Source organism: Adiantum capillus-veneris, chromosome 23 (assembly GCF_014529385.1).
Source record: "Adiantum capillus-veneris isolate H3 chromosome 23, ASM1452938v2, whole genome shotgun sequence".
NCBI classification, from domain to species: Eukaryota; Viridiplantae; Streptophyta; class Polypodiopsida; order Polypodiales; family Pteridaceae; genus Adiantum; species Adiantum capillus-veneris.
The window spans coordinates 81,247,855-81,266,676 of NC_140953.1; the positions used below are offsets into that span (position 1 = coordinate 81,247,855).

The 18,822-nt window shown below is 43.2% G+C and overlaps 1 protein-coding gene across 3 annotated transcripts in view; it reads right to left on the reverse strand.

Annotated features, from left to right (window-relative positions):
* The window catches only part of LOC147428061 (cilia- and flagella-associated protein 44-like), a 250,945-nt gene that overhangs the window by 214,217 nt on the left and 17,906 nt on the right, over nt 1-18,822 (reverse strand). For all 3 annotated transcript variants that reach the window (XR_015186080.1, XM_086497688.1, XM_086497687.1), the window contains exons 2-6: nt 15,612-15,722; nt 15,354-15,479; nt 7,153-7,224; nt 6,801-6,896; nt 6,601-6,702 (exon numbers count right to left, since the gene is read on the reverse strand). Coding sequence is in view for 2 of the 3 variants with exons in the window: in XM_086497688.1 (XP_086353814.1) it covers nt 6,601-6,702; nt 6,801-6,896; nt 7,153-7,224; nt 15,354-15,479; nt 15,612-15,722 (507 nt within the window). In the remaining variant the exon portion in view is untranslated. The remainder of the gene's footprint in view (nt 1-6,600; nt 6,703-6,800; nt 6,897-7,152; nt 7,225-15,353; nt 15,480-15,611; nt 15,723-18,822) is intronic.

An 18,822-nucleotide genomic window follows, 5' to 3' on the forward strand; every position in this document is an offset into this window, starting at 1 on the left:
ATAGAGGACCAAAACCCTCTCTGAATAAGCAGTGGAAACGCCCCCGTATCTCATAGAACACTGTGCAATGACATATGTAGTGCAACTCTGTCTCTGGCTCTCTCTGGCATAATCGGCATATCCTGCTGTCTGCTGGTATCCCTCTGAATCTACAAGTCTCAATATCGAGCTGAAGTGAGGATGTGCGTATCTGACCAATGGCACAACGCAAACCATGAGACATATGTGTGTCCATGTAGCTGGGTCGAATCACAAACCCATCTCCTGTGAGGTGGAGAAGATGCTCTCTATAGAAAGCCATCTTCGTGCTCAACTCCTGAGGCGGCTCTATCCATGTCCTCCTGGTGTCGAGTTGGATCAGGTCCTGACGAATGAGTCTAGTGATCTCCACCCATGTAAGAGACAGCGAGGGTGCCTGAAGAGAATACTGGAAAGGGGGCAACCTGTCCATGGTGAAGCCATGCGTCTGAAACCATGAAGTCATCTGTGCATACCAGCATGAAGTGTCCCCCTGTAGAGCTAACTGTCTGGAAGACTCAAGGGCCAGTCTAGCATATCTGTCTCTAGTAGTATCCCATAGGCTGTGCACAAAGGACACTGATCTGGTAAGCGCCTCAATCTCCATGGGGGGGGCAGCTAGCTCTGCTCGAATGATCGCGTGAGGTACGGAGGCCTTGGCTCTAATCAATCGGGAGATCATAGATACCAAGGGCCTCTCCATACGTCTCCAACCATCCTGGCCTACAGAAGGTCCCCATACCTGTACCCCATACATCATAGCTGAGGCTACTAAAGTATCAAAGAGCCATAACTTTGTCCGAGGTTCCTGGAACTGAACCTGCGAACACATCCTCTCCAAGCCTCCCAAGGCTGCATAAGCTCTGGTCAGTCTAGTCTCTGCTGCTCTCCCCAAAGAAAACCTCGGCCCAGTGAAGACTATCCCAAGGTAAGTGTATGCATCTGTATACTCCACAATCTCTTGATCATACGTGAAGGTCGGTGCCGATCTCCTGATCCACTGCGGTGTGGTGTTAAACACCATGACCTTGGTTTTACCAAGGTTTACAGACAATCCACTATCCTCTGCAAAACTGTGTAATGCATCCAGCTGTCGCTGCATACCCTCTGGTGAGTCAGAGATCAAGACAATATCATCAGCATATAACAACAATGGGATCCACGTCCCTGCCAGTTGGGCACCTCTATCACCCTCTCCGTCAATGTAATCAGACACCTCATCAACATACATACCAAATAGAGTAGGAGACAATGGGCAACCCTGTTTCACCCCGATAGTGGAGTGAACTAAGTCAGATATCCCCTCTGGGGTGCGTACATGTCCCATCACTGATCTGTATAAAGCCATAATCCCCCAAATCAACACTGTGGGCACCCCCATCTCCTGCAGTCTGCGCATCAGTCGAGCTCTCGGTACCATGTCAAATGCTTTGTGGAAATCCACAAAGCTACAATATATCCGTCTCCAATGTGACCTGCCCTCCTCAATGATAGCTCTGAGTGTCAGAATATGGTCAAGAGTGGAGAAACCCCTCCTGAAACCTGCCTGTCCCTTTGCCCGTACACCCTCACCCTCGGCCCAGTTACTCAACTCCTGCTCAATAATGGATGCATACAATCGTGCCAGTGTGTGTCCAACCATAATAGTGCGGTAATTTCCAGGCTCTGTAGGATCACCTGCCTTGAATATAGGCACAATAGTAGACAACCTCCAAGTCTCAGGTAATCCCTCACACATGGCACGATTGAACAAACACTGCAAGAACCTCCATCAGCATATCCCTAGCATGTATAAAGTGCTCCGCTACTAGACCGTCATGATTGTAAGCCCTCCTGGTCCTCATCCTGTCAATGGCTCTCTTTACCATCTCAGTGGTAAAGAAGGTGCTCGTAGGTGGACATGGCTCTGTAGGATCTGAAAGGGGATCCTGCCCAGGAACCGTATATAACGATGTCGCATACTGGCCCCACACATCAGGAGAAGTAATCACTGGGGGAGGGGAGTGCTCATGGAAGAGTCGCCATGCCTTGCCCGAGTCTCTACTCAAGAACAACTGATACAAGTCTCACTCCATCTGGGCCAGGTAAGCTCGTTTCTTCTTTCGCACAAGGCGCCGGAAAGCAATCCGCGATTGTCTGTAGGTGATGACTCCTAAATGAAGATCCCTCTGAAGCTGGGCTCTCATCTCTCTGCACTCCTCATCATACCAACTATTCTGGGGCATGCTCCCAGAATGTCGCCTCCGATCCGGTTGAGTGTGTGGGTATGCCTCTAATGCTGCATCATGTAGTGTCTCAGTCAGTAAAGTAGTGCACTCCTCTACAGAGAGGCCTGGAGCAACTGTGCATAGACGATCCCAGATCGCCTCTGTATAAACCGAGTCAGTCTCTGGTGTAAATGTATAACGGGTGTGTGACCTGCCTCCTGATTTCTGGGCTGTACTAAACTGAAAAGATACGGACAGTGTCAAGAGAGCATGATCCACTGCTACGCCCACTGGTCTGGCTCCCACTGTGAAATCCTGAATACAAGGAATAAAGCTCGGCTGTGTCATAACATAGTCCACTGTACTGGCCCCATGTCTGTGTGGAAAGCATGTGAAGCCTGCTGCTCCAGGAAACCGCTGTAAGCCATTAAGTATGGCTAGCCCATGTGTAGTCGTCATCTCCGTGAGGTATCTCCCATACTCAGTCTGCTCTCTGTCATGTGAGCATCTGTCAAACCCCAGCTCACCCACATCCAACTCTCTAAGCATCTCATCTGAAGTGTCGTAGAAGACTGTCTGACAGTTGCCCGTTCGAGCATTGAAGTCTCCTAGGAGGATGATATCACCATCCCTAGAAAACTCCCATATATCATCATCTAGAATTGAGAAAGACGACTGCCCTCTGGATACAGCATATACTGACGTACTGGGGGGGGGGGGGGGGGAGTAACATATAGCAATATATAGAAATCGACCTGTGTCAGCTCTCAGCCTCACCCACATGTATCTAGCCTGATCATCTCTCCGTACAATATGTAGTAGTGGCTGTAGCTCCTCCCTAAACAACACCGCTACTCCTCCTGAACCTCTACTCCCATGCTCAGATCTCGTGACTGTTCTGTGGGCTGTCTCCCATTTGTATCCCACCACATGTGGCAACAGTTGGCCAGGGGCCTGGTGAGTCTCTGAAAAGAAAACAATGTCCTTGTCTCTGAAACTGTCCTCAAAGGCACCAACATCCAACCTCATAGACCCATTACAATTCCAAGTCGCCATCCTCAATGTGGTCCCATAGGTCTCGCACCATCATGTAGAGCGCCGCTCTACAATCACCACCCGACCATCTCTGTAAAAGGCCATCTTCCCCTTCTCCCTTGCCGCTTGACTCTCGGGCATTACTTCTCTCATATGCGCAAGTTGTGAGAGAGTGAGGTCATCGCCTAAGAAAATACCTGTCTTCTTGAGAGTAGGTCTCTTCCTCAAGAATTCCTTCTTCTCTTCCAATGAAGGGAAGCGTAGTATGAGAGCTCTTTCCTTTGAAGATTCTCCGGGACCCTCACTCTTCTTGCCCACTCTCCATGCCTTTGTGTGTGAAGGCTTCTCCACCCCCATCATTGATGTGAGGCTTGTGACCTCTTTTTCCACATTGTTTATGTCCTTGAGGCCGGTTACCCTCACATGTAGAGCCCGCACCCTCCTTCTTTGTTCCTCTTCGAGGGTCATGTTGATAAGAGTGGGTGTACAAGGAGCTTCCTTACCTTTCCCTTTCTTGGCAACCTCAATCCATTTTTCGGCCTCCTCTACTTTCTTTTGCGTTTCGGATATGACCGCGGCCCATGACTTCTTCTCCTCATTGATGTTGTCAATTTCTTCCCTCAAAGAGGGCTGAAATTCCCCCTCTTCAAGCCCATTTTTTGACCGTGTTTCCAACACTTCTTTGTGGAGGTCCAAAATGCTATTCTCCAACGTGGCGATCTTGTTGAGAAGATGATCCTTCTCGTCCTTCCACCTCTTCTCCTTTTCTTCATTTTCTCGGAGGAAAACGGTCTTCGCGTTCCTCCAATCTTCCATCTCTTTTCTCCATGCTTTCATTTCCAATTCAATGATGGAAATTCGTTTGGAGTGAAGCATATATTTGAGTTTGCTTGTTGCCATAGGTGAGGTTGGGGATGACATGAGAGAGAGAGAGAGAGAGAGAGAGAGAGAAGAGAGGATTGATGTTTCTAAAGTGCAGAAAATGCAGCAAACCCTAAAACGCAGATCTGTCCAACAACCCCCAAAAAAAAAAAAAAGTCGCGAACCCTAAAATACAGGTCGCGAGCCCTAAAAACAGGTCGCGAACCCTAAAATACAGCAGCAAACCCTAAATGAAAGCATGGTAAAGAGAGAGAGAGATGGCGTGATGAGAGAGAGAGAGAGAGAGTGAGTTAGAGTTAACTTCCTTGCTTGGTGTGTAGGTAGTTCTTGATATCTCCACCAAAACGTGTGGACCATGCAAGATGATCTACCCCAAACTTGTAAAGAGAGAGAGAGAGAGAGGGAGAGCAGGGGCAGCGGGTGCGGGTGTGGGTGCGGGTGCAGAGCAGGGCAGCGAGCGAGAGAGAGAGAGAGAGAGAGAGAGAGAGAGAGAGAGAGAGAGAGAGAGAGAGTGGGAGCGCAGGGGCAGCGGGGGAGAGAGAGAGAGAGAGAGAGAGAGAGAGAGAGAAATGAAATGAAATGAAATGATATATTAACGTCTTCAAAAGGCCAAAATGACCTATGAGACCATCAGATAAAAAGTGGTGAATCTAATACAATGTCTGAAGTACAAGTACAAAAAGTACTGAAAGTAAAAATGAAAACTGAAATGAAGTGTGAAATGTGAAAATGGAGAATAGGCCCTCAATGACAATCTGGGTGTCGTGCTAGAATGCCTCTGATCCTTTGCCTCTGATCCTCTGAACCCTAAAATACAGGTCGCGAGCCCTAAAAACAGGTCGCGAACCCTAAAATACAGCAGCGAACCCTAAACGAAAGCATGGTAAAGAGAGAGAAGACGTTGTGGGCTAAGGTTGAAGAGAGAAGAAGAAGAAGAGAATTTTAACATCGTAGGACACACCTGCTATGCGTAGGCGGAAAGCTTGAACCTTGCTCTGATACCAGTTTGAAGGAGCGAAAAGCTCTCTGAGTGCAGGCAATGGGGGCATGAAGTTGCAGATGAGCAAGAGAGAGAGAAATCGACACAGGTCTTTTGCGTGTGCTGTTCGGTACACCTTTCAACGTTATGTTTTATTATTTTAGGGTACATATTATAAGGGCCACTTAAGTGACCCTAGGGGTGGTTCACACCCAAAGAATAAGTGAGTATACAAATATACAAGAGGGGTGGCCAGAGGGCCTTTGGACCCAACAAGATGCGCATCACAATGCTTGATGAGCAAAAGGTCTTGATAGACAATCCATCGGTCCTTGTCAAAGTAGGTTGGCAACGATCTCAGATGGGTGGAGTGATCCGTAAAGATGACAATGACAATTCAGCAATATTATTGTATCCACTTGTTTGGGTATTTACTTCTTGCATATTGTAGATGCAGGAAAGACTAGAAAACTATTCCCATAGGAGTTCATTGATGCTAAACAAGATGCATTGATTTTTCTGGCAAAGCGTTTGGTGCGTGTATCAAATGGGACAGACCGTTTGGTTTTCTGGTTAACTGTACTTGCATGGGAGGAGCTTTACCTTGTTATAACTAGGGTGGCATTGTGCTTGTCTTTTCAGCTTGTTATGCATGTCAAATGAACTTAGGAAATCACCCCCATCCCTGCTTCTACTACAATAAAGCTCTCCTCTTATTTTTCTTTGGCACTGTGATTAAGAAGAGGTTCTTCAGGCCACTACGTGAGTTAGGACTACTCATGGGATGCTACACAATGGCCTTCTTTCTCAGTTATGGTGGTTGGTTCGCATGGTATGTGCGACAGAAGAGTAGAATTAGACCAGCTTGGCACACTATCTTCTTGTCCCCATCACAGAGGTTATTTTGATATCACATCTCTAGAGGTTCAAAAACCAAGTCTGCTACAGAGACCCTGAGCACAATCAGTGCTCACCCCTAGAATTCAGCGTTAAAGACCTCCAGAAAGACAGTTCCTCATGGTCAGTAACAACCTCTATGACCATAGTAAACATTACAGACAGCCCTGTTTTAGCAAAAACATGAAGTATAAGGGCCGACAAGAAGCATCATTGAAAGGAAATGGAGCCACACAGTAGAGATGCAAGCTGGACGGTTCATGAAGATTGGATTCAGAGGTTAGGCTGAGCTGCTGAGATGTAGAAGGCAAAGGATAAATTAAGGCAGCAGTGGCAACAACCTAGACAAAAGGGAGGCTCGGTAGAGGCCAAAGAATACATATGGATTACTCCGAGGAGGTGAAGGACAATCGCAGCTAAGTGAAGGCAACAAAAAAGATGTGGTTTTCTCAGCTAAAAGGATCACAGCACCTAGAGTAATCCACAACTGCTCGATTCCACACGGCTGTGGAAGTGGCATATCATATAACATGAAATTACAAACAAAAAAGGGATACCAATACGCTAATTCAAAAACCGTACCTCAAGCTTTGGTCCTGTGAAAGTGTTCGCCATTTTCCAAAATCTAATATGGCCTATTCCAGAAGTCACGAGTTGCCCCGAAAAGTGCCTTGAAAATGATACCTATCATACAGGGGTAGCAAATTCTGAAACATAATTGAACATTGAAATGGAAACTACACTTCCTCAGATTTACAACCAGTAGATTTCAACATGCCTACTTGAAAAACATCCTGTGAGAAAGCCTTAGACTGAAGCACGATGCTTTCAGTTGTCCAGTCCCAGACTGTCAACCAGTAATCTGGATGACCCCCTACCTGGGAGAGCAACATAAGAAATCATAATTTTTTCAGAGAAAGAAAGAAATAAAGAAAAGAGATTTACTAAGTTCTTCTAGAGGTCAGCCTATGAGACAGAACAATGTACATGTGTGTGTCCTCTGGGTTTGCAGAGAGAACGAAACGAGAGTGCAAAGAAGAATATCAGAAGAGACCAAGGTGCACATACAGTAGCCAGCTGAGAACGAAACGAGAGTGCAAAGAAGAATATCAGAAGAGACCAAGGTGCACATACAGTAGCCAGCTGAGAACCATCAAAGTTGAATGCGGCTGCTGTATAGACTTTTTCAGTCCCTAGCTTCAGGACCTACCATAAAGGTGCACAACTGTTAGCAAAAATTAAACTCTATCCCTTGGAATTTATACAAAAAGAAGTTTTGCACCAAGCAGATTAACTTTTCAACACATTCTAAATAACTGAAGAAAACTTAATTTCATGATCACTAAGGAAATGACGATAATACAAACATTCTGAAAATTGTCTTGAGGTGATTGCAGTCCATTGAAGATGACCCTTTTCCCTGGCCACAACCTTTTTTCCATCTACTTTTTCGACAGTTTAATCAGGACTCTCTTCTGCTGTCTGATAATCAATGAATAGGACGCCCATCCCAATACGCAGGCTCCATGCATGGGCCATCATTATCAGAACAGTTTTTTGTGCCTGACCCGTTAGGCACCTAGGGAAGCTCTGGCTGTGTGTCTTTTTTGCACCATAAGGTTCTGTTGAGAGATTACTCCCATTGGTAGTCTGAACCCCCCAAGAGGCCCTATGCTTGATGGGCATTTTAGAGACAGGCCTAGACAACTATTTTTGTGCTCGGAAAATCAGATGATTGACACTAGAAGCTTGGAATATCTTGGCTCAAGGCAAGAGTGGCAGAAAAGATGACATTCCCTGTATGCACTACCAGCATAAAAGATTTGACACCCTGCTAACACACCACTTTGTTCAACAAAGAGGTTTTGAGTATGTTCTTCAGCACACGCCTCACGAGAATTGTAGCAAAGAATTCTGTTCCAATGCTCGGTGCGTGAAGTGGGTGGCGTCAGAGCACTATACTGTCTCACTCCAGTATTCACTAGAATGTGATTAACTCAAACTGAGTAAAAGAACAAAACCGGAACAATAGAACAAAACACAGACTAGAGAGAGATGACAAGAGAGACAGGGGAACTGCTCAATCAAGCCTCGATATCCTGCAAGATAAGAGCATGAGACACTTGCTGGCAGGGCATCAGCTCAAGACCATAAAAGGGGTGTCAAGGTTAGATAGCATAGGACAGAGTGCTTTGTGACTCTAAACTCCAACTCAATAACAGACACTGATAGACACTAAGATGATGACAATAATTTTAATGTCCCAGAATGATATACATACAATAATAGCATATCTCTCACCACCGGTGAGTGGATGAGGTAGAGCAGGTAGGCCTAGTAGTGCCTAGGCCACGCCAATGGTCCTACTATCACTCATCCACCTCCCCCCAAATTGCTCGTCCAAAAGTAGCCACATCAACATCATGAATAGATCCACCCAGTCCAATCATCTCATGACACTCCACTGTGCTATAGAAATTGCCAGCATTGTACCTGGGCAACAATTTTCCCACTACAAGACCAATGGTGAGCAAAAGATAAAGCCACCATGTAGGAAGTAAAAGACCCAAAGCTGATAATCTGTGAGGTAGATATAAACCAAGACACTGCAAGATAGTATATACAATGAGATCTCGGTTGTGCAAGCTGCTACTGTAAGCCCTCTAAACTAGGCGGCTCGTGACTTTGGAGGGAGGTTGAGTCCACGAGTATGGTCCCTGAAGGCTGATGTGTACCATAACCTATAGGTGGAGGGCAACCAGGAAATGGGAATGGTGTCCCTACAGCGGAAGCTAACACCTATTAGCAATAAAGCTACCTATTTGAGATAGGAAACATACACCACTAATTTGAGTGGATGACAGTGGTGTGGGCATGGTCAGTGCTTGAATGGGCCTTTAAGGCTTTATAAGTTATCGTATAGCTTCAATTTTGATATAGAAATTTTTTTTTGCACGTGAGTCTCTCTTTTCCTACTCGTAGGCTTCTCCTCCATCTCCATCACCCTCTCTTCTCTGTATTCATCCACATGGTATCAAAGCCAGGAGAGCTTTGCTTTCATCCTCCATAGCCTCAATATATTTGGTCGGCAAGACCATGGGAAAGGTCACTTGGAGAGAGAGGTTGAAAAGGTCGACTTGCACGAAACCTTGAGGGACTTCACACCCCACAGAAAAGCGATTTGGTGATCACATACCGGTATTTTTCAACGAAGGTTTTTGGTGTTATCAAGTTGCTCACAAATTTTCTATTGTGACTTTTAACCAAAGTTCTAATTTTTCTAAAATCCTGTAGCAAAGTTTTATCCTTTTAACTGATCTTTTGGGAGTTATTGACTCAGCTTCGGAATCTTCTTTGATTGAGACTCTTTCTACAGCTCGACAAGCTTATGCAATGCCTTATTCTCAGTATATTTTCGCCTATTTGAATTTTCTTGCAAAGTCATTCACAACAGTTTTGAAAATCTTGCGATGAAGATCAATAATGGAGAATTCATTTCCAACATGAAGATTTTTGGTGCTTTTGTGAAAAAACTGAAGATTAGAAGAGTACAAGTTTTATGACAGTGCATCTCTTCAACAACTTCATACTCTATCGACACAAGGAAATTATTTTGTTCACTTAATCCTAGAAATCAAACTCCACACAACAACTTCTAAAGGAACAAATTCTTGATACATAATGTCATATATGAATACTACTACAAACCTACGAAGAAGAGCCTGAAAATGACCAAAGAAGTACAAAGATCCAAACTTGACAATATGTGACCTTAACTTTGCTGCTTGTCCAAACAGGAAGAGTAAGATAATCACGTTTATCATGCATAGCTTGGACAACTATAGATTAGAGGTCGGTTGTCAATAAAACCGTATCTATGGTGGTCCAACGCATACTCAATCATTAGCCATAATAATGGGTAGCACTAAACAGGCATATAGGAAGAGTCACGCTTTTTTTGTGTTTGGTTCCTTTTACAAGAGTGCTTTAGTTTAACACAACGCTAGCCTATCAAAGAAATTTATAAGGTCCCCTAGTGAGATTCCCCAAATTTCAAAGAACATATTTTATGAGTAACAGATTTATGAGAGCTCCTACAGATGTAGCTGCAAATTTTGTTTGTCATACCCTTGCACAAAGGGATTAATGTGGTTTTTGCAACCATATGAAACACACTAGCTAAGTGTGCAAATGTTTCCCATACAAGGTGTTTTTTTTTTTTTTTTTTTTGCAACCATATGAAACACACTAGCTAAGTGTGCAAATGTTTCCCATACAAGGTGTTTTTTTTTTTTTTTTTTTCGACACACCATAGGGCCCACAGGGGGAGGTGCTTATCCCTTCCAAATATTAGCCATGTTACATGGTCGGGCAAGGGCCGCGTACCATCGGGCAAGAGCCACGCGTAGGCATCACCATGGCCACCTAATTGATGCACCACATGCTGGGAACGGCGGAGAGAACTCGTAGCAACCAGCTAGGAACCTCCTCCTCGGGTGACCCATACAAGGTGTTTACACTAGAGGAATCAAGAAAAAGGCCAATTGAAAAAAGACTAGAGTTGAGGTCCCCACTTAAAAGGGCATTGTTGCTTGCACTTGGAAGAGGACAATACTACTGACTAACAAGGGAGGGAATTCTTTCTTGACATGGTAATCATAACAATTTACTTTAGGAGACACTTTTGGATATGGTTAGGAAGATCCTAGTAGTATGGCCTTGCTAAATAGTTTTGCCCTCAACTCATGCACACTAAAATCCTCCACCATTCTCTCACGCTTAAACAACATTGCCAAAAAAACAAATTATGTTTTGATAACCTCGTAGCAAGGTTGATCATGTTCGACATATGGGACAACTAGTACGTTATGTTTTGTACCATGAACTATTACGTTTTGTTCTAGACCAGTTCGATAGTTTTTATATCAATGTTGGGGCCTATGTGAACCAATCAAAATGACCATTTTTGAACATTGTGGGGTGTATTTTTGGCTTTTTTCCATGTGTTTGGGCTCTAGCCTTTCTAGCCCTTAATGCCAATAACCTCTTTTCCTTCATGATTATTTTTTAAAGAGTAGACTCTTGGCTAGAATAAAAGTCTTTTTGTCACGTACATAACATACACAGTACGTTATAATTTTTGTAGTTTTTATTAGTACCACACGTTTTCGTACATATACTAATGCTATGTGACCATATGTGTCAACCTTGCCTCGTAGTAATGTTAGAATTAGAGACTCCTATGTTGTTGCCCTTAAATGGGTACACTTATTTTTGTAGTGTGGTTAGTATCATATGTTTTCGTGCATGAATTGATGCTACGTGGCCGTACGTGTCAGCCTTGCCTCATAGTAATGTTAGAATTAGAGACTCCTATGTTGTTGCCCTTAAATGGGTCCACTTATCCAGACCTTCTCAAAAATACATGGACTGCACACTTGTAGAGCTTTGTGGGAGTAATAACCAAACGTAGGTAATCAATGGGCAGGTTTATTTGAGATCGCCTTTTGGCTTCTAAATGATGGGAGTACTTTGATGTTGACTTACAGAACAAGTCTTGGAGTCGCTGAGTGGTACTTCACATTTTGATCAATCCAAAATATGGTGCACTAGAGTTGCAAGGGAAAACCAGATATTTGACATCTCTTGTGAGATCTCAAATTGGCCAACACTATAAACGAGACCTCCAAGCCGCTTCCTCAAGCCCTTGGCCTAGAACCATGTGGGGTTTTTCACAAAATGATGATGTGGCATGACCATACCGGACCTATTGAGGAGAACATTGGCCTAGTCGAAGCGGCACCGCAACAAAAGACCCGAGTTAGAGCCCAGGTGCACGTATTACGTAAAAGCAATGCGGCGCATTTTGCAGGTGATGACATGGCATGGTAGTACAACATACTGACATGGTAGTATGGATGCAGGGTCTTAGGGACCTCTTTGCAAATGATTGTATGGTTGCAAGTTGCAAAGCCACTAACATTGACAAAGAAGTACTGCAAGGGGCGCCTGACCTAAGTGCTAGCGGTTGTGGATGGAGAATTCCGCGCCATCCTGTCTTGTTTTTAGTGCTCTTTTCAACTTCAAGTGTTTGTTGTTCTCTGTTCAATCGTGGGTACATTGTCAATTCCCCCCTTGTCAATGCTTTGCCAGTTACAATGGTATCAAAGCTCAAATCAATCCTTCTCCTACAAAATATTTCAGCATGTGTTAAACTTATTTTTTGGATGGTCTTGTTATTTGTTTGCAGATATCAAGTAGCAGGATGGAGGAAGAAGGATTTAAAAGCATGTGGGAGCATGGCAGGTAGAGATTCACCCTTACGCAACAAGAAGAACCACTTGTTTAAGATTTTGTTTGAGATTTTGAGAATATGTTGGAAATACTATTTGAGTACTAATTAAACTAAATTAAATTTCGTTTCAACTTGTTTGACTTTGTTTGGTGTAGTGTGAACTTGTTCGATACTGATTTAAATGCTAGTTTCAATGTTGTTTGATGAACCTCTAAAACGGGCATACTTTGGTATGGGCATCATTTTGTTGTACAAGAACCTCTAAACGGGGCAAGCTACGGTCTGGGCATCGTTTAGTTGTAGATGGAACCTCTGAATGGCATCGATTGTAGTCTGGGGATCATTTGGTTGTAGCTCGAATTTAACTCTATTCGAGCATACTACAATCTGAGCACTGTCCAAATGAACTCAATTTATGTCTTTATGTTTTGTGACTGCGTTTGTGTATCTATACCAATTGCATAGCATTTTGTGAAGCATATGAATTTGGTGCATTGATAGTTCCAACTTAGATGAGATAGACTGGGTATGCAGTCTTAGTGCATCAAGACATCTATAAAAGATCAGTACGATCTGGGTCTCATGACTGACATCACTATGCAAGGATATCCATAGATCCAACAAGGATGAGATAGCTGGATAGAAATCTGATCGTGGAGCTGTACTGTGTGATGCATGCTAGAGAATGTACTCTCTTGGACTGATGGTCATTGACATGTATACATGGTGGCAGTGTTTGCTCAAGAATCGGGTTGAATTTTTTGCAGGGATAAATTCGGGCGATTACTCTTCTGTTAAGGAGGTATGTCACAAAAGTGATGATGTGCCAGCCTCACCAAGAAAGAAGAGACAAAGGGTTTCCATTGCTGACGTGGAGTTCGTACAATGTGACATGGATTTTGTAAAACATGATGCAAATTTTCAGTTATGACGTGTTAGATCTGACACCAGACTCCAAAGCTTTTGGAGTAGCGCTATATAGCAGTTGACTTTTTGAAGAGTTTTTAAAATATTAAAAGCCGGTTGTCTTTTAATGGTGAAAAGCAAGAGCCTATAAAGAATGCCCAAGAGAGGCTATTCTCAATTCAGGCAATTGCAAAACTGGACAGTGCTCCTTCCAGAATTTGTACTCCATGTCAAGACCAATACAAAAGAAATACCGAAAGGGGCGCCATGGTTTGGGGCAAATGCTTCTGGGAGTGGAACTCCACCACTCCGTGTCTATAGTGTGATCTCTTTCTCAGTTTCTTAAGTGCTAAAGTCTGATCCAATTGTTCTTCCTAGTTGGCAGATGTGCGGTGGTGTCCTCTATAGTTACATCTGTTGATGGTTTACTATTTACTCTCCGGTTTGCAGGCATAGTCGAGGGTAATTACTCTTCTCTTAAGAGGGGGGTTATGTCCCAAAGTGATGACGTAGTATGACCTTACCAGACTGGATGAGGAAAGCATTGGCCAAGGTAGAACCGGGTTGGACCAAAGGACCCGAGTCAAAGCTCAGGCATGCGTGAGATGCGACATATTTTGAGGGTGATGAAGTGGCATGGCCATATGGCCTGCTGGCATGGCAGTGTAGACACAGGACTGCTTTCCGGCATCGGTTATTGAGGGCGTTGACCTTTTGGGCGCCAATGATTATGGGCTTAATTTTTCTTATCAGTTGCTTTTGGGCCTACATGCCTTCAAAAGTGAGGCATTGGGAGCCTCTTTGCATTGTATCGTTATACGTTGTAGAGCGACTCCCCTGTAGATGTATCTGTGATAATCAATGAACAAAGAAGTACTTCTGCAAGGGGTGGCTGACTTAGGAGGGAGTGCTTTTAAGTGGAGAACTATGCTCCACCGTGTCTCATTTCAATGCTCTTTTCGAGTTCAAGTGTTAGCTATGCTCAGTTCAATAGTGGGTGTTTTGTCGATTTGCCACCTTGTCAGTCACTTGCCAGTTAGAGGGCTAGAGACTGGTGAATCGCCACGTGACCACCCTAGATACAGTCTTGTTTTGTATATAGCCCCTTGCCTTCCATCTCCCTTTATGGATCCTTGTCCTGACATCTTTCAACTATTCATACATTTTTTATAAATCTAGGATTGAATTTTGTACTTTGCTAAAAACATTGGTACTATTTTGTAAGTTTCACTTTGAGAACAAGGAAAAGGAGAATTCAGCACCCATTAACGTTCCCATCTCATTGATTGACTTTTGTAAAGTTCCATGCTTGTACAAATTCAGATTAAATTGCTAAATGACACTAATCATGTACACGGCTACACCGAAGAAAACACAGAATTAACAAAATTCTGGAGAAGAAAGATCGGCCATGTTTGATTCTGGCTCGACAAGAGACTGGAAACATCTTTTGTGCAATCAACTTCAAGGCATGAGGGCCTGAAGAGGCTTACAGGATGGTATTCTTACTATCTGTTAAAGGTGAAGGATTAAAAAGAGTGTCCGTACTTAGACTAGCACAATCTGGAATATAGCAGTGTCTGGCCTTGTGGAGCTCCCATATAAATGTCAGAAAAGAACATAGGAATAAATTTCACAGAAGGAGATTGAAAAGTCAATAACTGTCAAAATGTTCAACCAATTTTTACTGGCTTCTATTGGAAATGTCCAAAATTTCTAGGGGATATTCTAGTGAATTTCTAACCAATGGAGTATAAGCTATGGCACACTTTTCCTGAGTAATGGCCCATACTCACGGAATAATAATTTCCGTAATGCTTTTAAGTACTTGCACCAGAGTTCGTCATTATCTGAAAGGCAAGGAAAGGTAGACAGACAAAGAACAGAGTATAGTCTTGAATGCCTTAACTTGGACATCACAGCATGAATCCTACAACAATGTTATTTATACAATGTGAAGGAATGTGACCTCCATTGATTTTAGTATTTAACTGGACATCCCAGCATGATTCTACGATAATGTTATCTATAGAAGATCTTCACTGTTTTTAGTATTTTGACGTGAAAAGACCTTTGTTCATACAGCACAGAGACATAGTCAATAAGCGAAAAGTCAAATACAAAGACTACATACCTTGTCTGTGGTCAATGAAGGATAGTTATATATATACACATTAGGATGATTTCCTTTCTCACAGACTGCAAAGAAAGTCTTTGATGGGTGCACAGCTACGCACCCAATGCCATCACCGCCTACACTCTGCACATTCACCATAAACATTCATTATATACTACAAAGGGTCTATGCATGAAGATGTGCACTAACACTTCTGATAACTGTGAATGATTATTTGGCGATGCTAACTTCTACCCACATGGAAGACAAACTAACCGGAAGATTAGATTGAGACTTGGTGACCAGATCAAGAAATTGTACAGAATTTCCACATGTATGAATCAATATATTTGGTGCAACGTAGACGAGATTGTTTCTTCGACCTCCCTGCATAAATTGAATACAATGTTCTTTTAGACAACAGAACTAATGTAAATGTGTCCAAATTAAATTGCAGGTAATAGTGAAACAAGACTGGCGATTCCACACCATAGAAAATTTGCAGCTATGCACCAATTTATCAATTTCCAAATATGTATGTCGAAATGTGAAATACTTGGAACATCAATCTCCACAACTTTACAGGAGGGCATTGATGACAAACAAACTTTTTGTCAAAATTTGGACTACATTTCGCCCTCTCCTGTATCTTTTCAAACTTAACGATCAACCAGCTCTCAATGTTAACAAAACACATGACCGTCAAAAGAACACTTACATTTGACACAATTTTGTTACTACCTACAAAATACACACAATTGACCTAAGAAACTAGCAATATTGAGAAAGTTATACTTGCTACTCTAAAATGTATCGTATTCTTTAGCAATAAAAAAACTCAACTATCATCATATACTATGCTATATAGCATATTAGGTCCCCCAAAACTCAAGGAAGATTAGATTTATGTTATACATTACACTTACACAATAAAAATTGAATTTGGATATCAAGAAAGCCACCAAAAAAATCATAAAAGTGCTAATTTTGCCCAAAAAACAGGATTATGCAATTCTTGTAAGTTGGTCATAACTTTCAATTTTAACACTTAGCTCTCCGTACAAGCATCAAAACTGCTCAAACTTACATTGGCTGTATACGTAGATATCTGGATGTATTTATGGACAATGCCGAGACTCAATTCTCCAAAGAGGGGTACGGAGGCCTTGGTTCAGATCAGTCGAGAGATCATAGATACCAAGGGCCTCTCCATACGTCTCCAACCATCCTGGCCTACAGTAGGTCCCCATATCTGCACCCCATATATAGCTGAGGCTACTAAAGTATCAAAGACCCATAACTTTGTCCGAGGTTCTGGAACTGAACCTGCGAAGACATCCTCTCCAAGCCTCCCAAGGCCGCATAAGCTCTAATCAGTCTAGTCTTAGCTGCTCTCCCCAAAGAAAAGCTTGGCCCAGTGAAGACAACCCCAAGGTAAGTGTATGCATCTGTATACTCTACAATCTCCTGACCATATGTGAAAGTCGGTGTTGATCTCCTGATCCACTGTGGTGTGGTGTTAAACACCATAACCTTGGTTTTACCAAGGTTTACAGACAATCCACTATCCTCTGCAAAACTGTGTAACGTATCCAATTGTCGTTGCATACCCTTTGGTGAGTCAAAGATCAACACAATATCATCAACATACATACCAAATAGAGTAGGAGACAATGGGCAACCCTGTTTCACCCCAATGGTGGAGTGAACTAAATCAGATATCCCCTCCGGGGTGCGAACATGTCCCATCACTGATCTATATAGAGCCATAATCCCCCAAATCAACACTATGGACACCCCCATCTCCTGCAGTCTGCGCATCAATCGAGCTCTCGGTACCATGTCAAATGCTTTGCTGAAATCCACAAAGCTACAATAAAACCATCTCCCATGTGACCTGCCCTCCTCAATGATGGCTCTGAGTGTCAGAATATGATCAAGAGTGGAGAAACCCCTCCTAAAACCAGCTTGGCCCTTTGCCCATACACCTTCACCCTCTGCCTAATTACTCAACTACTGCTCAAGAATGGAAGCATACAATCGTGCCAAATTGTGCCCAACCATAATAGTGCGGTAATTCCCAAGCTGTGTAGGATCACCTGCCTTGAAGATAGGCACAATAGTAGACAACCTCCACCAACATATCGTCCATCTTCACACTTTTTGAAGCTCAAAATGCGGTCTCTCTAATGTAACACACTTTAGGTCATTAGGAAACATTTCTACGCAATAATTCTCTTTCCATTCTTCTTTCCAGTAGCACTGAGTTCCTTCTTCTTCTTCTTCCAATGTTTTCTAAGTGCGGCTTTTGGTCATTCTATTACCAGTGCTCTCTCTCTATAAAATTTATACCCTCACTCTCTCTCCGCTCTATCTGTGTAAAATTGATCAACCAAGTTTTTCCTCTCTTAGGAATAACTCCTCGCCCTTCTTACCTCCAGGTGAGTGCAAAGCCTTCAATGTGGAGCTAACAGATGAATATGCAAACACTTAGCCTCAGACAGCATCAGATTCAACATCTTAAATCTCTCCATGTTGCCCTCTCTGGCCTTCTGCATTGCTGTTTGAACTAGACCCTTGTCGTTTCTGAATACTAGACCCTAACCAACAGCCTCGCCCCTCTCTACGCCATCTTGCCTCTACCTACTGTCCCTCGCCCCTCACTACCCCTCTAGCACACATATGTCTCATGGTTTGCGGTGTGCCATTGGTCAGGTACACACATCCTCACATCAGCTGGAGATTGAGACTGGTAGATTCAGAGGGATACATGCAGATCGCAGGATATGCCGCTTATGCCAGCTAGAGCCAGAGACAGAGCTACATTACATATGTTATTGCACAGCGTACTATGAGATTTGGGGCCATTTCCACTGCTTATTCAAAGAGGGTTTTGATCCTTTCTCTAGGGTCATGAGTTATGAGGATCAAAGATGTCTTGGGCTATATCTACTTGAGTTACACAGATATAGAGACACTTTACTGGGGAGAGCTAGAGAGAGACAGTCCCAGAGACAGATTACAAATTTTTTTTCACTAGATATGGGACAGCCAGAGGAGCAGCCATCATTGCAGAGCTCGGCCCACACTCATTCGACCACTACCGGCACTCTCATCAACCAAGCACTGGAGCTACGGAGATCCAGAAGGCCACGATTGAGGAGAGGGGCTACACAGCATCGACAGACACTACAACAGAGGATTCGAGCCATACTCTCTCGACATCTAGAGTGCAGATGAGGATGGATTCTAGTAGTAGTAGTATTTTTGTTGTAGTCTTTTTGTACCCAGACATGGTATTAGATTCACTATTTGTAATAGATTGGTCTCACAGGTCATTTTGGCCTTTTGAAGGCGTTAATATAACATTTCGTTTCATTTCATCTCTCTCTCTCTCTCTCTCTCTCTCTCTCTCTCTCTCTCTCTCTCTCTCTCTCTCTCTCTCTCTCTCTCTCTCTCTCTCTCTCTCTCTCTCTCTCTCTCTCTC